At 38.5% G+C, this 23,526-nt stretch overlaps 1 protein-coding gene across 2 annotated transcripts; it reads left to right on the forward strand.

Moving 5' to 3' along the window:
- Positions 1-284: 284 nt before the first annotated feature.
- Positions 285-22,910, forward strand: LOC139962161 (alpha-2,8-sialyltransferase 8B-like). Of its 2 annotated transcripts, XM_071962121.1 has the most exons (4): positions 830-972; positions 4,320-4,462; positions 18,218-18,832; positions 19,711-22,910. In XM_071962121.1, exons 2-4 carry the CDS (start codon positions 4,410-4,412, stop codon positions 19,970-19,972), a joined length of 930 nt encoding a protein of 309 aa, XP_071818222.1. In that variant the 5' UTR covers positions 830-972; positions 4,320-4,409; the 3' UTR covers positions 19,973-22,910. The 2 variants fall into 2 exon arrangements, with proteins under 2 accessions (XP_071818221.1, XP_071818222.1); XM_071962120.1 differs by lacking the exon at positions 4,320-4,462 and having other exon boundaries at positions 285-972.
- Positions 22,911-23,526: the final 616 nt, after the last annotated feature.

Below are 23,526 nucleotides of genomic sequence, written 5' to 3' on the forward strand. Positions count from 1 at the left end.
AACTTTTTGTCTTGCTACTCATAAAAGCTATATATATATACACACATATATATATATATATATATATATATATATATATATATATATATATATATATATATATATATATATATATATATACATATATATATATATATATTGTTATTGTTAAAGTTATAGTTTATAGCCAAAAAAAATTTCTCTGCAGGCACAATATCACCTCTACTTTTTTTTTCTTGGGAGGGGGAGGGGCGAACCTTACCTTCATGAGAATCGGATTCACCGACCTTTGGACCACATCTACTCCTTTTCTAATATTCCTGGATCCGCTACTGCTGTCTGTCAAACGTTTCCTATATAGTGAAACTAACCTTTACCACGTTGGCCTTAGATATATTAGACACATCCTAATCAATTTCTAGGATTACACAGCTTTCGACACGACGCGGAAAATTGCGACAGGGAAGTTCCCACAATGTACGTCGTGATACGCCTATATATGATAATTACCCCTAACCCACCTAGGAAAAAAAATTACGCACCCGTCCTGTTGATTTTGTGCTTTAGATCTGTACGACTGTGTATCATGAATACACGAACGTGTCGTTGTAAAAGTCACCTTGTTTAAAGTACGCACTTGACGCATGCTTTACTGTTCACGGTCACAAAATATGTTTATAAAAGTATACTTTTTGCAAAATTATGGAAAGAGAAGATGTGATGCATTGAGGATTATCGTGGCATTTACAACATATCATCATTTAGCTTACGAATGCCACTCGACTCTTATCCGAAGTTTACCATGAATTTGAAATTTCCGAAAGTGTTCTTCGTGGTTTGTTGCCTTTGTATTACTTCGCTCTGTTTCGTTAAAGTTGGGAAATATAGGTTACTTTTAAATGAGGGTCGTTTTAATAGATTTTTTGAGCAGTTTCCTACCAAGATACCCATCGAGTTTGACATAAGCCAAGTTTGTGACAAAATTTGCAACAGGTAAGTTATTTCATCATGTAGTATGCAAAATTAATACAGTAAAGAATGATTTGTTTGTATGCTTTTCTTACGTACGTTAGGCATTAGAATGTTGTGACTAGCGACGTAAGCTAGGCCGATGAGGCCACCCGGGGCCCGATGACAAGTGGGCCGCAGGCCTAGAATAAACTTCGCCGGACCGCTGGTCGGCCATAGGTCGGGCGAAGCAGCTAGTAAATTGGCTAAAAATAATTGCTATTGATATTGCGCAGTCAGTAAACCAAAAGAGTCCCATGTACCCTTCAGGGACGTCCATTGCTTATTCATCTAGACGTGATAGGCTCATTCTTCATATCTTTGCCACATACAACAAAATGCTCACTCAAGGCCTACACATCGTATGTGCTTGTATTAATGTGGAATCTTCTTCTTAGAGACCATTTCTATTGATGTAACTTGGCACTGTTTCTTCGTTCTATATGCCACCTGTTGTAATCTTATCGAGGGCAAGCGAAAATCTAGGCCATCTGTGTAGGGAATTGTGTTCTGTCTACCCATATTATGACTGGAGCATGCATTGAATCCATGCTAGTGATTTCAGGAGCAGCAAAATCACAAGCTTTATCCTATATATAACCCTGTGATAGATATCTTCATGATTTATAACCGCTATAAGACTATCTCCCTCGTTTAGCAGATAACAGAATTTAATATTGATATCATATTTATCAGTGTGTAATGTCGATGTGCAACGTACAAGGAGGTCATTAGTTTGTTTAGTTTTAGTGCTTATTGTAAGCATGCAGCTCTAACAATGGAATCAATGCCAATATTAGGTCATGCCTAAGAACCATAAGAACAATATTTTAGTTACAACATGAACAACACATAGGAATTGGTTGGCAAAGTATCCAAATATTGGTAGGTTTGATTGAAAGTCAGTGATAATTTGAAACATGAAGTTATAAATTTACAAGATATCAGGCTGTTTTTAATTAGATCATAATAGATGTGGCATACAACATAAGAACAACAAACAACATCAAGCAAGTAACATATATGGAAAAGTTTATTCATTCAAAATATCAGATCATGTTCAACATTGAAAGCTTCGGATACTAGCCTTTCCTCTCAAAGCCAAATGGGTTATTAATATGACAAGAAAGCTGGTTCATTAGATATAAATCAAATGTCATGTTTCAATTTAAAAGACTAGAATTGGTACAATTTTGATAGGTTACACTCAAAGTCTTTTATACCAGTTGTGAGAAGTTGTGGGGAAATGGGTTGGTGATGTAAACTAGGGCTATATTTTGCAACAATATTGAATAATTTTCAACTGCTTACATTGTACCACACTTACATGATGCATTTTCAAGAACAGTTCTGAGCACTAGGATAATTTGTGCTTGTGATATTATGTCTGTAGGTGCAGGGGTGTTGAAACCCTACCCTTTTTGAAATGGTTGTAAACTTGGTAGTGCTTATTTATATAATGATACTACATTTGCAATGTTTGAAACAATAATGAAGATCTTGCACCTGTTTTGGTTGTACCACACAACGTGTTGTCTATTTATGTACTGTGTAAGTACTAGGATTTTTTGTTGTTGTAATATATTCTACCTGCTGGTGTGTGGTGAGGGAGGGTGTGGGGAAGGGCTCAACCCAATTTTTGTTGTTGTGTGCAGTGTTTAGCTTGGCTTGGCTTGGGTGGTTTTAATTTTCCTGTGGTTCCCAATTACTGCATGGGAATGTAATTTCATGTAAATCAGTTCAGCAGAAATTAGAAATATTAATGATAAAAAAATTCCCCAGGTGCCAAGTATGATGATTATAAGAGCAAAAACGTGTCAATTCAGTACGAGACTTCTGTCTACTCGTAAGTAAACAAACAGGCGGCTCTACACAGAATCACGCTTCACTGAACAACTTAAAACTTGTATTGGAAGAGTTGTTGCTGTTGTTTGTTTAGTTAATGCATGCATAACTGTACTCTACAAATATTACGTTATTTTATGAAATCAGTGTATTTACATATTAATCAAATGAAAATGAGAACTGCAGGTCAGCAGGTGTATATATATTGTTATTATTAATTGGTCATTAATTGCCAGAATATTATCCAGTGTTAGTTTGTTTTGACGTTGCATGCTTGCACCTGTAGTCATAGGCATACGAGGCGGGGGGGGGGGGGCAGGGGGGCAGACTGCTGCCCAAATTTCCAGAAGACAAGAATAGCGGGCAAAAGTCCTGAAAAATTTGGGCAGCCTAAGAGGAGAAAAAAATATATATATAAATATGTAGTAGCTTGCCCGAATCTTTTCATATTTTTGCCGAAAATTCCGTGGAGAACATTCTGTGTTATTTGTTTTGTGACATTAATATTAATATAAGCCTAATGATTTTCTTTATTTAGCATCATGATGCCCGAATATTTCCGTGTAACACCCCCATAAGCGTAGCACATCTGGGCTACCACGCTTTTTGCACTATCGCCCAAAATTATTAACAGGGAACGCCACTCACAATCGTGGTGACAAGCATGCATGGGAGATTAGCAGTCTCTGAAGTGAAAAAACCGCAGTAAACATTTTTTTCTAACTAGTCAACTGTATACCTGGACATCCCAGACATAAGTGTATCTAAGAAGCATTTTCTTTTTCATGGATGGTGGGTGGGGGGGGGGGGGGAGTGCCTACAAGCCTAAAAGTACAGGTTTATCATATTCTTTGTAATTTTTATACTTTTTGGTGAGGCAAATTGCAGTCTCACCCGACACAGCAACATTTTCCCACCTACGTGTCGTTGAACAATGTATGTTTTTCTGGGGGTAGCTGAGTACTGTGTAAAATAATACTGTAACTAAATAGGAGTTAAAAAATATACTGTCCTAGTTTTCCCCGTCAAAGTGATGTTACCATTTTTTCTTCTTCTAATTTACCAAATTTTTGGGGAAGTGTAAATTTCTAAACGTGGGATTATAAAATAAAGAATGTTTAGATGCAACTTGCAAGGCCTCAGAAGTGCCATTTCCGGCAATCTGAGAGTCATATTTTGCCCAAAAAATTCTTGTACGCTACGCGCCAACCAATGGTGGCGCTCCGCTTAGATAGTGTCACGGGAAATTTTGGGCACAAAAGTTTCTGCCCCCCCCAAACGGAAATGGTCCCGTACGCCTATGCCTGTAGTAGGAAACAGTTTAAAGTTTAATGGAACAAAGGGTATTTTCCCTCAGGCATCATCTCATTTGTTATTTATTATTCAGTTATTGTTTGTTGAGAGAGAGATAGATAGGATGTCAAACACCTGAATTTTCAAAGCACATATTTACTCAAAATATTAACAACTGTCTTTTGTCTTTGAAGTCGCCGATCAATTCCTATCATAATGCACAGTGGAAAACTATGTGCCATTTTGATCAAGTTGTATTGAAACTGTATTGAGTGACACAACACATGCACTGGCGGATCCAAGGGGGGGCCAAGGGGGGCCATGGCCCCCCCCAAAGGTGAGCCAAAAAGTGTTTCCGAACATCCGCTAAATCATATGATTGGAAATTAAAAAAATCGAGTATAACTATACTATCTTAGATCATGATCCTTTTTTATTTTTATAATATAGTAATGATCCATACCGTAGATTCTTTGTGGCTGGTGGCGGTTTTATAGGTAGTAAATGAGAATATTATGAATTAGCTACATGATATACGGTACAGGCACGCAGTAACATGCACGGGAATTTAAAAGGAGTGTGTGTGCATTGGAGGGCACTGGCGGATCCAAGGGGGGAGGGGCCAAGGGGGGCCATGGCCCCCCCCCAAAGGTGAGCCAAAAAGTGTTTCCGAACATCCGCTAAATCATATGATTGGAAATTAAAAAAAATCGAGAGGAATAGCAGTGGTAGACTAGTCTAAACCTTTTCGTTTTCTGGTTTAAAATTAAATGCAGAGCTCCCAACTGACCCGCAATTCGCGGGAATTAGACCCGCATTCTAACACCCAAACCCGCTGACCCTCACAAGCGTCCGAAAAAACCGCATTGTAATTGTCAAGTATACATAAAAAAATTTGCATCAAATCTTGACTTAGCAACCATCATTTCTTTAGCATTTAGCATAATAGAGTATAAAACCTCCTTTACAGCATCATTTGAACCTCAAATTAGCCTATATTTCTTTTCATTGGGGCGAGCAGCGAACATTTTCATGCCACGTGTGAGGATACGCGGGAATAAATAGGCAGGAGAGAGTGCTGATTTCTACCACCGCTTGTTCTGGTGGCTGAGGGGTTTATTACTTCTTCTCTCACATAGCATGGTTGAGATTATATTATATGATTACGTAACAAAAAGGACGGTGCAGCACCTTCAGGTAACTTTCCTGAAAGATAATAAAAAGAGAAACAAAACATAAAAATAAAGTCACTTAAAATTGTGTACCAGACTAACTCTACTCTCTGTGACCCAATTAGGCTGGTTTCTACACTGTCTGAATAGCTACAATGACAAGGGTAGAACTGGGAGCACCACTAGACTTAACACATAATAGTAGTAATGATGAGATTGCGACATTTAAATCTCGGCACGTCTGCCTTACAATCTCTCTGTCCATTTATGGGCAGAGCATTACACTTATAAAACAATAACACAACTTATCTAGTCAAGTACATCTCAACCAGTTACCAGTACACAGAACGTGTAACTTATTACAGAATACATCGTTTAACAACTAATTGTGGTTACCACAGCAGCGAGAGACATTTTGTCCAAAACCAATATCAACAGAGGTGAATTTAATCTTAATCAGTGCTGGATAACACATAATGTGGTGAATATAGAAAGAAAATACCTTAATGAATAATTAGATAATGTTACTCAAGCTCACTTGGGTAGCTCGCCTATTACGTACACATAAATTCAACGATAACATGGGCGCAGCCATCTTGTTTGTTATGAGAGGGCGCTCTATCGGAATATAGTACGAAAATACTTTATACACACATAGTAATTCACCGTAAGGCACGCTTAGCCTAGACAATGAAACACACGAATAACACGATTCCCTCGAATACAACAATAACAAGACATGTGAACTTATAATAACATATTTTTAAGAGTACAGAACTTACTAAGCCCTTGAAAATACTCAAAATGAACTTGAATACCATCGTGATGCAATCTCGAAACAATAAACCTAGGCCTAATACACAATATCACGATAGGCTAACCCACGCTGAGAATAGGTCCACGTTGTACAAACTAAAATACAATTTGTGAGTCACAAACTCACTTATACTTCCCTATACTAACATGAGCAAAAGCTTAAATATAATATACATATAATTACCTCAATTACTTCTTAAAAAGCGACATCTTCAGCAATAAAACTCTACATTTCTAAAGAGCGTAATATTTGTTTGGTGTTCGTTGTAATGATAATATGTCAAAAGGTACAGCAACGAACGCCGAAAGGGACAGATGTGCAACCAACACATGGCTCCCTGTGGGATGCACTACACTCCCCTGCTGAACTAAGTTTGTCCCCAAACTACTTAGGAATTAAACCTTTAACAACAATGAAAAACAAGAAAGTAAATATTGAAACTGATCGTCAACCCTTATGGAAAACGAGAATATCGAGCACTGTATCACAACGAATGCCGTAAAACAACTGTACTAAGCTACCAACTAGTGGGCTTAACTTGTAAGTATAAAACTCAAGTTTGAATTGCCACAGTACACAACAATATAATAGGCAGTTCAATACGATGCAAGGTGAAACGATCAACATGAAATAAAAGTATTGATAATACAGATGATAAATAATGCTGCCAAAATGCAACACAACTTACGACTTCAAAAACAATAGGATATCTTGTCAGCAAAACCAAAAACAATAAGGAAACTCTGACTAGAACTATGTGTACTTAACACTTTTAGGGACGTTGTATGGATTTGTATGTTGCCCCCGGTTCACTCTACAGCTACGACGCAGTCGTGGTTGCTCGTCATCGGATGAATAAAGAGAAGAATCGTCAGAACTGTCACTTAGGTATGATGTTGGAACCGTCAGTCGAGGCAAGGACATATCTCTAGCGTCGGTGTTGTTAGGAAGATTTCCATGGAGTAGTGGAACTGGTAGACTGAGTGATGGACAAGGACGTATTTCCCTCCTGTGAACCATTTTGTTTGGACCAGAGCCATCGGCGAGCTGAATTTCGTACACAGAGTTGTCGTTTGGACGGGATAGAACCTTATAGACATCAGCTCCCCACTCATCTGCAATCTTGTGTCTTCCCCGGGGGTGGCTTTTGGTGTATACGTTGGTACCCACTTCCAGTGGCTTGTCCTCAGCACGTTTGTCAAAGAGTCGTTTACGTGCTGCAGCCTGATGTTTTAGAGTCTCCCCTGCTTTCTTGTGGGCCATCTGGAGAGCTTCATTATGTTTGAAAATCCACTCATCTACTGAATCTGAGGTTTGAGAGTGGTGTTGACTCAACAAGAAATCTACAGGTAAAATAGGTTCCCTGCCATACATGAGATAAAACGGTGAAAACCCAGTTGAGGCATGAGGGGTACAGTTGTAAGCGTACAGTACTTCTGGTAAATACTCAGACCAGCGTCTTTTCTTGGAGGGTGGAAGTGTTTTTAACAGATTATGTAGAGTTCTGTTAAACCTTTCTGCTTGGCCATTACCCTCTGGGTAATAAGGGGTAGTTCTTGTTTTGGTTATGTTATGAATCTGACATAACTGTTGAATTAATGCCGATTCAAAATTCCTTCCTTGGTCAGAGTGCAATCGACGAGGGGCCCCAAATAGTAAAAACCAATGTTGGGCGAGCTTCTTAGCGGTGGTCTGTGCAGTTTGGTCTTTTGTTGGTATTGCCTGCGTGAATTTGGAAAATATATCCGTGATGATGAGTACATTTTCCTTACCCGCTGTATCCCGCTCCAGGAGAGTAAAATCAACTGCCACTATGTCATTTGGTTTGTTGGCCACAATACTTCTTAACGGTTCTCGGATCTTTGGCTGGTTCTTTGCACGAACACACCGATCGCATTCTTCGCAGTATGCTATTACATCACTGGATAGCTTTGGCCAGTAACAGCGCTGTTTTACCAGCAACGTCGTCCTCTTACCACCTTGGTGACCACACTGATCGTGACAAGCTTTCAGCACCTCTTCCCGTAAGACTTTAGGAAGCAACAGTTGGTTGGTGTTGTTTTCAGGACAAGTCCTATACAGTAAACCATCCATCTCGTGTAACTTATCCCATTGTTTGACCAGGAGAGACAATTCCTTATTCTGTCTCCGGTCAGTCATCGAAGGTTTGGTATTTGATAACCAACTTTCGTAGAATCGACTGATGGTAGGGTCTTTCTGCTGGAATTCTCTGAGTTGTTCCCTAGAATATGAAGGAAATACTAGTGGTGACGTCACCGGGCAGTTGATTTCTTGCTTCGAACCAGAAATTGCTGCAACTGTGGCCATTTGTAGATCCTCAGGGACAATTGTACACATGGGGGTACATTCAGCAGATGAAGCAATATCCGGGGTGTCGGACAAGGGCGGTATTCGGGAAAGGGCATCTGCTACGGTGTTAGATTTTCCAGGCTTGTAAAACGTCTTAAAGTCAAATGCAGCAAGGGCACCCACCCAGCGTTGAGAAACTGCATCCAGCTTAGCATTTCCCAGATGAGCTAGAGGATTACTATCTGTATATACAACAAACTTGTGTCCCAGTAGGTACTCCCGAAATTTCTCGGTGACTGCCCACTTTAATCCAAGCAGCTCTAGCTTGAAACTGGAGTATTTATCCATGGTCTTTTCTGATCCACGGAGAGTTCTACTGGCAAAGGCAAGTACTCGCCGCTTTCCATCCTGCACTTGGTACAACACAGCTCCTAATCCGCATAGTGACGCATCTACTTCCAGTTCGAATGGCAAGGTGTAATTTGGGTATGCCAACACAACATTCTCACATAATTTCTGCTTCAGAATTTTGAAAGCCTCTTGGTGTTCGTCGGACCACATAAAAGGAACAGTCTTAGTACTCTTCTGTTGATGCAGGCAGGTAGAGACCAGAGTGTGAAGTGGTTTGGCCGTTTGTGAGAAATTATACACAAACCTCCTGTAAAAAGAACAGAATCCTAAAAAGGACCGAAGCTCTTTAACATTCCGCGGTGCAGGCCAGTCTTTAACTGCCTGGATCTTGTCTGGACTTGGCATCACCCCAGCACGGGTTACTTTGTGACCAAGATAGGTCACTTCACTCTGGAAAAATGTACATTTCGACGGCTTGATCTTCAGACCTTGTTGTTTCAATCTATCAAACACCCGCTGCAGATTGGTCAAGTGATCTTCAAAGGTCTTGGAATACACTAATATGTCATCCAGATAACATAATACAGACTGGAAAAACTGGTCATGAAGGCAAGTCTGCATAAGGCGTTGAAACGTACCTGGGGCATTTGATAATCCAAACGGCATGCGGTTGAATTCATATAAGCCGAACGGCGTAATGAAACCTGTCTTATGTCTGTCTGTCTCTGCCATGGCAACTTGATGGTACCCGGAAAGGAGGTCAATAGCAGAAAACCACTGAGACCCATGCAGTGCGTCGATTGAATCCTCTATCCTTGGGATGGGGTAGGCGTCTTTAATTGTTTTCTGATTGAGTTTCCGGTAGTCAACACACATTCGAAGGCTACCATCTGTTTTCCGTACTAGAACAATCGGAGAGGCATAAGAGCTGGTACTTGGTCTAATTACTCCCTTGTCTAGCAATTTCCGAATGTGTTCCCTTACTTCTTCCCATTGGGACGGTGGAATACGACGGAATGGTTGTCTGACAGGTACTTCATCGGTGAGAGGTATCTTGTGGGAGACACCTTCTGCATTGCCCAGGTCATCATCTGATGAAGCAAATATCTCAGCATTTCTCCGTAGAAGGTCAACAGCTTTGTTTCTTTGATCTTCTGTCAGGCTATCAGGGAGAGGAACTTTCCAGCAGGGCTCTCTCTGTGCAGTATCAACTGAAGCATGTACATGCTGCACACTCGACTTTACTTTTGTGACAGATAGTGAGTCATCATGAATAACAGATGGGACTTCCAGCTTTCCCAGAGGCGTTCGGGGCTGTAAAACAACATTCTCTTTAGTGAGATTCAGTACCTGCAGATTTAATTTCCTACCAGTCCGGTTTAACGTTGATCCAACAAATATACCCTTAGGCAATTGGGTTAGTGGCTCCACCACAACCTCCTCAGAACCATGCACAAAAGGACAGGAGACTGATATAACTTTAACAGACTCAGGTGGCACGATAACTCTAGTCCCGCAGACTCTCACCAGTCCTTGAATATTTGGTTGGGGTTTGGCTTTTGGTGTATTTGTCGAGAGACCTAACTCCTGAACAAGGTAAGCTGGGTCCATATCCTTGATGACATTTAGTCCAACCAGCATGGGCGGGTCTCTGTCCGCTGCCAAAACCAGAATTCCCCTGCCAACTATGATTTCTTTCCCAAGCTGAATGTCAGCTTCAAAATAGCCTAAGTAGGGCATTTCGACGTCATCGGCAGAGCTGATCTTGAGCCAATTGATGTGTTCTAAGGGTGTATCGCCAAACAGATCATGAAAACACCTCTTTGATAGGATGGTAACCTCAATACCTGTATCCAGAACTGCTTCGACCGTCTTTCCATTTACAAGCACCGTCGTGGTTTGGCATGCACTTACAATCTCCACTCCCTGTGAGCCCTGTTGCTCTTTAACTGGACCACCCAGTACCTGGCTCACGGAACTGGGCGAGCTTAGTTTCCCGATGGCACATTAATCGGAGTTGGGCTCTGGCATTCTGATGCATAATGCCCCATCTGGTGACAACGTCTGCATTCTATGTTTTTCCTGTCAGGTCTGGGCCGCCCCCTACCTTTATACCGTTGACCCTCTCTCTCCAGTCTTTCTAGTCGTGAAACGATCTCTCCTTGCTGCACCCTAATAGCTTCCATGATATCAGCCTGGGTCTGGACAGTGCTGGCAAGTTTCTCTACCACAGCAGAAAGTTGGTGAGTAGCAGCTTCCGTACTATTAACAGCTGCTCGTCGAGTACGCCTCGGTACGAAATCGCTTTCCTCTTCTGCCAAATCAAGTGCCCAGTCCCTTAATTTAATGAAGGTTATTCCTTTATCTTCTTTCATGAGCCTCTTCAACTCCCGTCTCAGCACTCCATCTAACAATCCGTCCCGAAACTGTTCTTTGATGGCAGTTTCAGGTTTGGGGGCGCCAGGGATCTTTGCAAATTCATCTGCGAGAGCCATCAATCTGAAAGCAAACTCAGATACAGTTTCACCATCTTTCTGCACACTACTACAGATTTCCCGCATCACCGAACCTTGACTCCTCCGTTCTCCAAAGGTCTCACAGAGTGTACGGAGGATGGCATCTGCATCGGAGGACACTTTATCTGGCTGGTGCCTAATTTCTTGCCTGGCAGCTCCGGCTAGGTACGTCATGACAAATTCAGTTGCATCGGTCCCTTGCAACCTTCTCAACTTCAATGCTGTACGGATGTCCTCCACAAAGGTCATCACTGGCAGGCCATCAGTCCCGGTGAAAGTACGCAGCTTCCTTTCACTGGGCAAAACGTATACCGTATTAGGTTGCGCATCTGGTTTTCCCACCTTTGCTCTAGCCAGTTCCGCCGCCAGCCCATCCAACTGCTTCTGGAGGTCCTTAAGTGCCCTGGACGACATACTGCCACCGCCCTTTATCTCGTTGATGCCTTATTTGTTCTGCATGTATCCCACTTCTGACACCATTTGTGAGGATACGCGGGAATAAATAGGCAGGAGAGAGTGCTGATTTCTACCACCGCTTGTTCTGGTGGCTGAGGGGTTTATTACTTCTTCTCTCACATAGCATGGTTGAGATTATATTATATGATTACGTAACAAAAAGGACGGTGCAGCACCTTCAGGTAACTTTCCTGAAAGATAATAAAAAGAGAAACAAAACATAAAAATAAAGTCACTTAAAATTGTGTACCAGACTAACTCTACTCTCTGTGACCCAATTAGGCTGGTTTCTACACTGTCTGAATAGCTACAATGACAAGGGTAGAACTGGGAGCACCACTAGACTTAACACATAATAGTAGTAATGATGAGATTGCGACATTTAAATCTCGGCACGTCTGCCTTACAATCTCTCTGTCCATTTATGGGCAGAGCATTACACTTATAAAACAATAACACAACTTATCTAGTCAAGTACATCTCAACCAGTTACCAGTACACAGAACGTGTAACTTATTACAGAATACATCGTTTAACAACTAATTGTGGTTACCACAGCAGCGAGAGACATTTTGTCCAAAACCAATATCAACAGAGGTGAATTTAATCTTAATCAGTGCTGGATAACACATAATGTGGTGAATATAGAAAGAAAATACCTTAATGAATAATTAGATAATGTTACTCAAGCTCACTTGGGTAGCTCGCCTATTACGTACACATAAATTCAACGATAACATGGGCGCAGCCATCTTGTTTGTTATGAGAGGGCGCTCTATCGGAATATAGTACGAAAATACTTTATACACACTTAGTAATTCACCGTAAGGCACGCTTAGCCTAGACAATGAAACACACGAATAACACGATTCCCTCAAATACAACAATAACAAGACATGTGAACTTATAATAACATATTTTTAAGAGTACAGAACTTACTAAGCCCTTGAAAATACTCAAAATGAACTTGAATACCATCGTGATGCAATCTCGAAACAATAAACCTAGGCCTAATACACAATATCACGATAGGCTAACCCACGCTGAGAATAGGTCCACGTTGTACAAACTAAAATACAATTTGTGAGTCACAAACTCACTTATACTTCCCTATACTAACATGAGCAAAAGCTTAAATATAATATACATATAATTACCTCAATTACTTCTTAAAAAGCGACATCTTCAGCAATAAAACTCTACATTTCTAAAGAGCGTAATATTTGTTTGGTGTTCGTTGTAATGATAATATGTCAAAAGGTACAGCAACGAACGCCGAAAGGGACAGATGTGCAACCAACACATGGCTCCCTGTGGGATGCACTACACACGGGAAAGAATGAATTATCACCTATTATACAACACCTAATTATATTCCGGCCATTTCGTCCCCGTTTTCGCGTAGTGGCGAACGTGCACTTTTGGCGAAATTGAGTTAAATATTGTTCTTACCTACTTCGAGGGTGAAGAATCGGTTGAGCCGGGTTAGAAGTTTTAAACTGTCTATTTTTTTCGTTTTTTCTGACTCATTTTTGACGAATGTCCACCTAAGACCCACTCTCGTTTTTACATACTGACGAATACTTTAGTCATCATTACAACCACTCAGTAACACTATTTGTCTAAGGTCCATGCATTTTTGCATATCGACGAATATTACCCTTTGGAACAAGCCGAACATAACAACCATGCCATACTGACTTGAGAACCAACTAACTGCCATTTGAAAACACCCAGGATTATGGGGAGGTAATATCTTTATTAGTTCACCTCGTCATTTAATTGATTAATACAGTATTCATATACTACGGAAGCGTAGAAGGGACATGGTGATGAAAGAGAAACAAACTCGTCAAAATGACAAAATTCGGAAAAAGACGTTTTGCCGAGTTTAACAACTCGTCAAAACGACAAAATTATTAAATTTGCCGAGATGCAACAAGTCGTCAAAATGACAAAATTTTGTAAATTGACGTTTTGCCTGGATACAACAAGTCGTCAAAATGACAAAAATTTGAATCTCAACGTTTTGCCGAGATACAACAAGTCGTCAAACTGACAAAAATCTGAAAAGTGACGTTTTGCCGAGATACAGCATGTCGTCAAAATGACAAAATATTGAAAATTGACGTTTTGCTGAGATACAACAAGTCGTCAAAATGAATAAAATGTGAATGTTAACGTTTAGCCGAAATATAACAAGTCGCCAAAATGAAAAAAATCTGAAAGTTGACGTTTTGTTGAGATACGACAACTCGTCAAAATGAGAACAATCTGAAAATTGACGTTTTGCCGAGATACAAATCGTCAAATCGTTACAAATGTAACATCTCCCTAAAGAAGTTCGGATTCTCTTAGCTGTTGGCGGCTTTGCTCATCACGAGCATTACTCTAGCCTAACTTAAAACTACCTTTTTCTAGCTAAGTAATACCTAGTTACATAATTGAAGGTCACATACTTTTACATGAAACTTTGGAAGGTACTAGCATAGTTTATACTTAAGTAGTTACTTTGCTACAAAGGACGAGGAGGGGGGGGGGCGTTTAGACCGAATTACTAGAAAATCTGTATAGCAACCTTTAATACTGTCTTGCCAAATGCTTCAATTAATGAAGGATCTTTTACGATTTATCAAAGAAACATGGCTTATTCATTGGCTGACACAATTTCTTCAAGGATGGTCCAGACAAGTAAGGTTGGATAAAGGGTTATCGGAAATATTGGAAATAAAGGTTGGTGTGCCTTGGGGTGGGAGGGGGGGGGTCCATTATATGCTATATTATTTACTATATATACTGATGAAATTAGGTCAAACTCACACATTTCTATAACAAAATATGCCGATGATACTGCTGTATCATGTACAATTCATAAGAGCTCTGTTGAAACTGACCAATGAAATTTTCAGTGTTCTGTAAATGACATAGTTCCAACATGTGACCGCAAGACTTTATTGCGTAACTCCCCCCCCCCCCCCAAAAAAATAAGGGAAATTTGTTTTTGAAAATAAACCATAAAACATGAAGGTCTCATTCTATCAAGGTCGCAACGTATTATTATTATTATTATTATTGAGGGATCTGATGTGGCTAGAACCTCCAAAACTGAGCACTGGGAGTATACAGTGACGACAGTTTGACCTTTTCTTGCAAAGCATTAAGGTATTAAAAAAGTATATTATATAGTATCTAGTGTGGCTTACGTTGTGTCTTTCTTTAACCAAAATGCTAAGGAAAATGTTTTCAATACTATTATTCTACCCTGGCACATGTGATCTATACAGTGCCTGCCTGGTACCATTTTATATTGCAAAAAAAAGCAAAGAAAAGAAGACTGAAGTTTCTTAAATACTTATCATCTATATTAATTTAGAATACAATATACTTTTAGAAAAAGTAAATGCTGCTGCAAGACCTGAGTTTACAAGAATGGCTAATAAGATTTACAGTGATCAGAATAACCCTTTGTATACTGTACTGAAAACTCTCCTGCACAAATCGAGCAGAAATCTAAGAAATCCACACAAAATACCGAACGTAAGTTTACAGCAACTCATTTATTTACCGTGCTGCTTTATACATTCCATTCGAGCACTTAGGATGTTTGTTATAGTTTGTTTGTTATATCGTTTTATGTAATAACTTTTGTATAAGTAGATGTATTTAATATGATATCCTATCATCTTGACATTTTCTCCCTTTTTATATTAGTTATTCTTGGACTGTTTGGTATCCTATCATCTTAAAAAAAACTTTTATATGAGTTATTCTTCTGGTTGAGGTGTTATATGACTCCTCTCTATAATTTTTATATGTATACTGGAAGGAAATAAAAAGAAGGAACAACATACTACAGTACATCTTGGAAACACTTGAACAATGGCACAGTTATTTCCTTCTTTAAATCTGAGGATTCACATGAGGTTGGGTTGGATATTATGAATGTGCCTGTGAGCATAAGAAATTTTTTATATGTATACTGGAAGGAAATAAAAAAGAAGGAACAACATACTATAGTACAACTTGGAAACACTTGAACAATTGCACAGTTGTTGGGTTGGTTATTATGAATGTGCCTGTGAGCGTAATAAAATTTCACATTCCGTTTAAGGGGATAGTATAGTGGAATAGCTTCCCAAAGCGTTTGAAGGATACTTAGAAACTATCGTCAGAGACATTTCACGTAATACACTAACTTGAAAATGAAGAATTGCACACAATTTTCCGTAGTCTGTGTGCTTTATAAGAGTTCCGACTTAACAGATTACGCCACTGGAACTATTATTTTTGCAACTGCATGTGTTCACAGTTCATCATATACATTGTCTATTTTATACATTATAGAAAATGGTGGGGGTTCTTTAAAATAAATAGGACCAATATATAACCCTTTCAGCAGCCGGCTCTCCTTGCCCTCCCTACCTCAACATCTCTCTATCGGACACCCTACATTTCACCCAAGAAACACATACTAAAACACTTACATCCGCCCATAACCCATACAAATTCCTTGTCTATTTTATACATTGCAACAAAACGTGGGCGTTCTTTTTAAATTAATAAGACCAATATACCACCATTTCAACAGCCGGCTCTCCTTGCCCTATATACCACCTCCCCTCGTCATATCCGACTCCATCCATGTCACTCAAGAAAAACATACTAAAACACGTATGTTGATACCTGCGTATAACCCATTCCTTGTCTATTTTATACATTAAAGTAAACCGTGGACATTCTTTTTAAACTTATTAAGACCAATGTACCACCCCATCGATTATTTTCTTCTATCGTAAGGTTATTCCACCTAACCCCCCCCCTTCCTCTCCCCATGTGACAGTGAACATTCACGGTGTACCCTATGGCTACTACACACAAAAGTGACGAATACAAGTCTGTGACAGGCGAAACCTCAAAATTTAGTTCTAGCACAGTGATCAATGTGTGGCGAATGTCTAAAATTAACTGAAAATGACATGACATAACGACGAAAATGTTTACACTAAAATTACTACTATGTAAGTAATTTCAGCAACAAACATGAGAACTCAAAGTTCTATTTGTTATATTTAATATATTGACAACTTTCGGTAAAAAAAGATCCTCTTTTAGTTACGCTATACTAAAGTCAAAATATGAAAATCTTTAGAGCGCGTTTTCTCAAAACTCACATTTTGAACATTCGTCACTACGCCAGAACGAGGACGATTTGATTGGTCAATTGCTCGTCGATTGCATGCAAAATCCGGGGGACACCCCCTCCCCTTATACCCCTCCCCCAGGACGGCGATTCGTGGCATGTACCAGCATTTGCCTTCTCAAGAGTTGGGAGCTATGTAAATGTATGAGCATGAGGATTTACAGTTTAACACCATTTTGCAGTTACAGGCTGGTTGTAAGAAATTTATAACCTATGAGAAATCAAATTTCTTGAGAAAGATGATCTCAACTTTGTTTTATAAATATTTTAGAAAATTACACCTGGGAAACATTTTTTTAGAAGTAAATTAACATCACCATTGTACACTTTTGTCGCACCAAATTGCATCTGAGGGCATTCAGAAATAGAAAATTTTCCAAAAGGGAGGGGGTCACCCCCTCCCCTTAGACCCCTCCCCCATATCACTCTAATGCCACTTTGGCCCCTCCCAAACAATGGCCCTGGATCCGCCAGTGAACACATGATAGATATGCTTGAAAGGCTACAAGAGGCTTGAACATCATGTCGACTGAATTTTGTTAACAGTGTAGTAGTGTATTTTGTTTGTATCACCCTTCTTTTCTTCAGTTCTTGCGGCCTGGGTACAGGGTACGTCTTAAGAAACATCGCCAGGGATAGAGCCTGGGCAAAAAAAACAAACAACTTGATCCACTCTCAACTTTAGTCCCTTTATGGGTTGGGGGCATGAGGGTCAAGCCTTCCTATAGAAAAACTGTCCTCAAATTTACTCGAGCTTTAGTAAATTGTTACTTGATAACATTAACTACCCCAAATAATACTGCCATTAGGATTCATCATTGAGTGCACTTAATTAATTGACCAGCCACCATATGATTGTAAACACAAGTGCTCTAATGGCCAGCACTATTTTCCTGTGTGTGAAGACAAGTTTGGCTTGACCACTGAAATACTTCACTGTGTGTTTAATCATGAATTTGTGCAGAGGTGCCTTCATTACCAACTCTGTTAAATATTCAATCTCCCCTGTTTTTTTTGGGTAAAATATTCCACTTCACGACCAGTTCATTCATTTTGGGGGATTATGAAGGAAACCTTAGACCTTGTGACACAGACATGACCCAAAGTCTAGCCAAGATTCCTTCCGTTTATATCTTGGTATTTTGGCTGTAATTTATGTCGATGGCGGGAGAACTGTTTCAAAAACCAAACCGTGTTATTGTTTGTTCTGGTGTGTTGACAGATTAAATTGTTCGTTCTCATAACTTAATTCTTATCATTTCTTCAACAGAGACCAAACGACTTGTTTCGATCCGATTAAGACATTATTGGTCTATAAAAACAACACCAGACCGAAAAACATGACCTTCTCCCAATCGTTTCAATCTCATATATGGAAAGTGGCAAAAGAAGATATCGGCAAAAGCTTAACTAACGACTCGTACTTTAAGCGGGTGCATTGTACCGTTGACGAACTCGACACAGCGTACGACACAATGGATATGAAGCCAAAATGTGCTATCATAGGGAACAGTGGTATACTGTTAAATAGCAGATGTGGCAGAGAGATCGACTCACACGATTACGTAATCAGAGCAAATTTACCTGGTTTAAAGGAGTACAACCGAGATGTGGGGAACAAGACAACTCTAATGATGATGAATAGGGCAGCTGTAGGGAGTATGTGTAAGACCTTACTGGGTAAACAAAGCACAACACAGGCGAAGGAAAATTACAGGAAGATGTTAGAATATTTTCGATATATGAACGATAGCATTCTCTGGATGGCTAAGGGTACCGGGAGCTTTCGAAAACACTTACAAAGGATCGCAGTTTTATTTGGAAAAGAGAACATTCATACCCGGTTTGGATTCAGTTATGTCTCTACCGTGGGCTTAACACGAACGTAAGTAATTTACTAAGAATGATGTAAAAATAAATAAAAGATTGGACCACTACAGATGGGACATTGCAAATTTAGTCTAGTTTATCATACATGTCCTAATTCCGACAGTTATTTTGACAATTTTGACAAATTATGTGCTAGGTCCTATATCAAACGGAAGATTGATGATTCGATTACATGTGGCATTCAAAAGGATCCAGCCCTAATGTTGTAGAACTGGACCATAAAATTTAATTTAAAAAAAGTTAATGGAGAAGATGCATATATATTCCTTCCTCTTTTGCACAATTCAAAGTGGATTCGATCATTCACTGTGCTGGGTACGTCTAAGTGAGTTAACCAGCCAATTCGTCTCGCTGCTTAAAGGCATTGAAGACTCGCCCCAAGCGGTTAACCGTGCGTCGCCCTCTGAAAAAAGTGAACTTTCTGTTGCTTGCAAGTGAAGTTTTCTTCTTGTGGCTACAAAATACAGACAGTAATGAAATGTGATACCTTGTTTGTGCGCGAGTCTTCCCTGCCTTTAAGTTGTTTTGTCTCAGTAGGATATATGGATTACACAATGCATGTTAGTGTTTACAAAAAAATTATAGTTGTTAGTTTAGGGGACTTCTTGGACAGCTTCAAAATCCAAAACAATCTGTTTACAGAATAGACCTATATTCCTGGTTATGCCGAATGAAAATATTATTTAGATTTATAGCTCCACCCCTACCCAGGAGGGTAGGGGTAATATCGATTTGTAGAAATGTGATGATTTGTAAAGATATCCAGTGATATGTTATAATATATGCTGTTTGATTAATGACTAACTTCAATATGAACTGTGTCAACAAATTTTGTCTTTCTCCCTATTCTTCTTCTTCTGTCCGTGTTTACAGGAGATGGCGGACTCGGAAGGTTCCATCTTCCGGACTAATAATGTTAGCTATAGCAGAGACGTTCTGTCAAAACATGACCCTTTACGGGTTCTATCCATATGCAAAAGACCCGTCTGGTAACCCGGTGTTATATCATTATTACCAACCAAATCTCACAGACTTTCATACAAACGCTCATGATTTTGATAAAGAACACAAAATGCTTAGGTCTCTCCAGGATCAAGGCTTTCTGCGGTTAGTTATCGATCCATGTGGAAAGTGAAATGACTTCAGAAACATTTGCCTACGTTTATTCATAGCCTACTGTTATAAGAACATAGCAGGCATGCATGCTCGCCCACCCACCCCTTCCCCCCTGTGCCACTCCATTGCTTTAAGCCTGCTCGATCTATGGGACTCTATCAGATCTGATGCAGGACACCGTCAAGAGCAGTATTACCAACTCATTGTGAGGTCACTATTAGAAAGGTGTAATGTTTAATGTTAATGTTAGGTTTACAGTCTTGTTCAGGGCCAAGGTTCTCTCACACGACTTTACAACTTAACCCTGGTCATTGGTAACTAGTCACACCTACACACCAAAGTGCACAATTCAAACAATCTCTCCTGGGGCACCACAGTGCACCACATACACATGTTATCCAGGAACATCCTATAGGGTGCAGCCACAAACCGGCGCACGCAACTATATTTACAAGTTACCTCGCAAGTCCCCATTTATACACCTGGGTGAAGAGAGGCAATGGAGATAAAGTGCCTTGCCCAAGGACACAACGTAATGATCTGGCCAGGACTCGAACCTGTAATCCTTAGATCACAAGTCCACTGCCTTAACCACTTGACCACAACGCCCTCACTGTAATCACCACCTGCAAGACTTAACATCCACCTGGTGTTTGATTGATCAAAAATGGGGTGCATGATCAATTGGAGATATAAATCAGTGATGTCAAATATGAATTTTCTTTGTATTCTTTAATTCATAGGCAGATGGAGAAGTGTGATAACCTTTCATGTGTTTGTTTTATATGTGGCTTTATTGTAATTATTTATATTACTTTGGTGTATTTACATATAAGTGTCATACGAATATATGGAGTTATATAATATAATTTATTTTTATTTTATCTTAATATCGTTCTGCTCTGCATCATGGTTGCACTTTTCTGACTATTAATATTATTATTATTGTTATAGTTATTATTAATATTATTATTAAATACATACATATGGAGTTCTCAAAATATAAATTTGATTAGTTATCTTAATATGGTATTGTTTTGGTTGCACTTTTCTGATGATGATGATTATTATTATTATTGTTATTATTAATATTATTATATACAAAAATATGGAGTTCTCAAAATATAAATTTGATTAGTTATCTTAATATGGTATTGTTTTGGTTGCACTTTTCTGATGATGATGATTATTATTATTATTGTTGTTGTTAATATTATTATATACATACATATGGAGTTCTCAAAATATAAATTTGATTAGTTATCTTAATATGGTATTGTTTTGGTTGCACTTTTCTGATGATGATGATTATTATTATTATTATTGTTATTATTAATATTATTATATACAAAAATATGGAGTTCTCAAAATATAAATTTTATTAGTTATCTTAATATGGTTCTGTTCTGGTTGCACTTTTCTGATGATGATGATGATGATGATGATGATGATGATGATGATGATGATGATGATGATGATGATGATGATGATGATGATGATGATGATGATGATGATGATGATGATGATGATGATGATGATGATGATGATGATGATGATGATGATGATGATGATGATGATGATGATGATGATGATGATGATGATGATGATGATGATGATGATGATGATGATGATGATGATGATGATGATGATGATGATTTTATTATTATTATTATTATTGTTGTTAATATTATTATATACATACATATGGAGTTCTCAAAATATAAATTTGATTAGTTATCTTAATATGGTTCTGTTCTGGTTGCACTTTTCTGATGATGATGATGATGATGATGATGATGATGATGATGATGATGATGATGATGATGATGATGATGATGATGATGATGATGATGATGATGATGATGATGATGATGATGATGATGATGATGATGATGATGATTTTATTATTATTATTATTATTGTTGTTAATATTATTATATACATACATATGGAGTTCTCAAAATATAAATTTTAATAGTTATCTTAATATCATACTGTTCTGGTTACACTTTTCTGATGATGATGATGATTATGATTGTTATTATGATTAATATCCATACATGGCTATAGATTTCTTGATTATTTTTTACTATACAAAAATATGGATTTCAAAGAAATATGTTGGACTGCAGCTAAGAAAAGAATTGACTTCCTCTGTATAAAATACTTTGATTTTTTTTTTTTCTATTTGCATGTTTTGACACAAAACAATATTTACATCTTACTGTACCTTGGATTGTCTTTCTCTGCCTACAAAAAAAACAAATATGCCTTCTTCTGAATTCATTTCCTTAATGAATGATCAAGAGCAATAAATAGAATGGTTTTTGTTTGTTTTTTTGATTGATTGATTGATAATAATTGATTGGTAATAATAGACAAAATAGTTGCAATGCAAGAAAGTGGGTTTTCGTTTCGTTGCTACACCAACATGTTTCTTTTCCTACTTACAGAAGGGAAAACACCCTTGACCTGAACAGATCTAATATGGTTGATAACATGTAGTGTTTAGGTCACCTGACGGTGCAAGTGCTTATGATATTGTTGCCTTTGAAGTTTGGTGCAGTGTATACATTTCTGCTATGTATAAACAATTATATTAAATGCCGACATTGTTGCAATCAAGTTTTCTGAAGAATATTGATTGGTTTAATTGGCAGTCTTTTAGTCTGCCTGAATGGAAAAAAAATGAATTCGGTAATGAAGTCATATCATCTGTTCCATATCATATATGTAGACGTAGCTAATTTGGTAAACCATTTTGGATAACGAGGTATGTGAGGTTGGCCAATTGGATAAAGCATTGTAATATTAGTGAGTCTGATATGACTATGTTTAAAGACCAGCTTCAATGTCAGCAGTTAATCTCACTTTGTTAAGTCATGTTTTGTCTGTTTTTTATTGTTACGTACACATAAGGCTGAAGGCTTGATCAAGTTGAAATATGATATCCTTGAGCTACATGCGCTTCTTTCATTTTATGTTTTTCTTTGTTTATTACAACAACAACAACAACAGCAACCACAAAAGAGAAGGTTTAGTTAGTCAAAATTGTTTGCATTTTCAAATTAGGGGGGAAAATAGAAAATTGGGATTTTCAACGTTGAAAACCCCAATTTTCTATTATTAGTACAAACAGTGTGGAATATTTTCCTCTTCAATAAAAGTTAAACATTTTTGCCACTAGAAATTTAGTCATTTTGATTTACAAACTTGATCAATTTTGTAATATGATTGATGAGATTGCTTTGTGGCAACATATGCTTCATCCGGCGCAAACTTAAGTCTCTTTGTAATATTTGTCTATGTTCAAGAAATGACGCCGCAGAAATGTCAAAGTTAAACGCCATTAATAAGTCGTTTCTGTAATGATTTGAAGTATCCAAATTGCGCAATTTGTTGCTTTATTTTTCGATCTTTTTCGGTATTACGTACTCAAAAGTACCACGTGCGAGATCAACCTGGATCTGGATCTGGAGTGATACTACTCAACTCCCCTAAAAGGGGTAAAACGAGTAGGGTGGTGCAGTCTTGTTTATGCTGTGATTCAGTGGCGTAGGAAGGTACTTTTGA

The sequence above is a fragment of the Apostichopus japonicus genome, chromosome 20 (genome assembly GCF_037975245.1).
Source record: "Apostichopus japonicus isolate 1M-3 chromosome 20, ASM3797524v1, whole genome shotgun sequence".
Lineage (NCBI taxonomy): Eukaryota > Metazoa > Echinodermata > Holothuroidea > Aspidochirotida > Stichopodidae > Apostichopus > Apostichopus japonicus.

Bases quoted from the DNA above. Each gene is read 5' to 3' on its own strand.
- LOC139962161 (XM_071962120.1), top strand. From the start codon at position 752: ATGCCACTCGACTCTTATCCGAAGTTTACCATGAATTTGAAATTTCCG. The intron at 973-18,217 runs GTAAGTTATTTC...TTTCTTCAACAG, and splicing joins TGTGACAAAATTTGCAACAG to AGACCAAACGACTTGTTTCG. The intron at 18,833-19,710 runs GTAAGTAATTTA...CCGTGTTTACAG, and splicing joins ACCGTGGGCTTAACACGAAC to GAGATGGCGGACTCGGAAGG.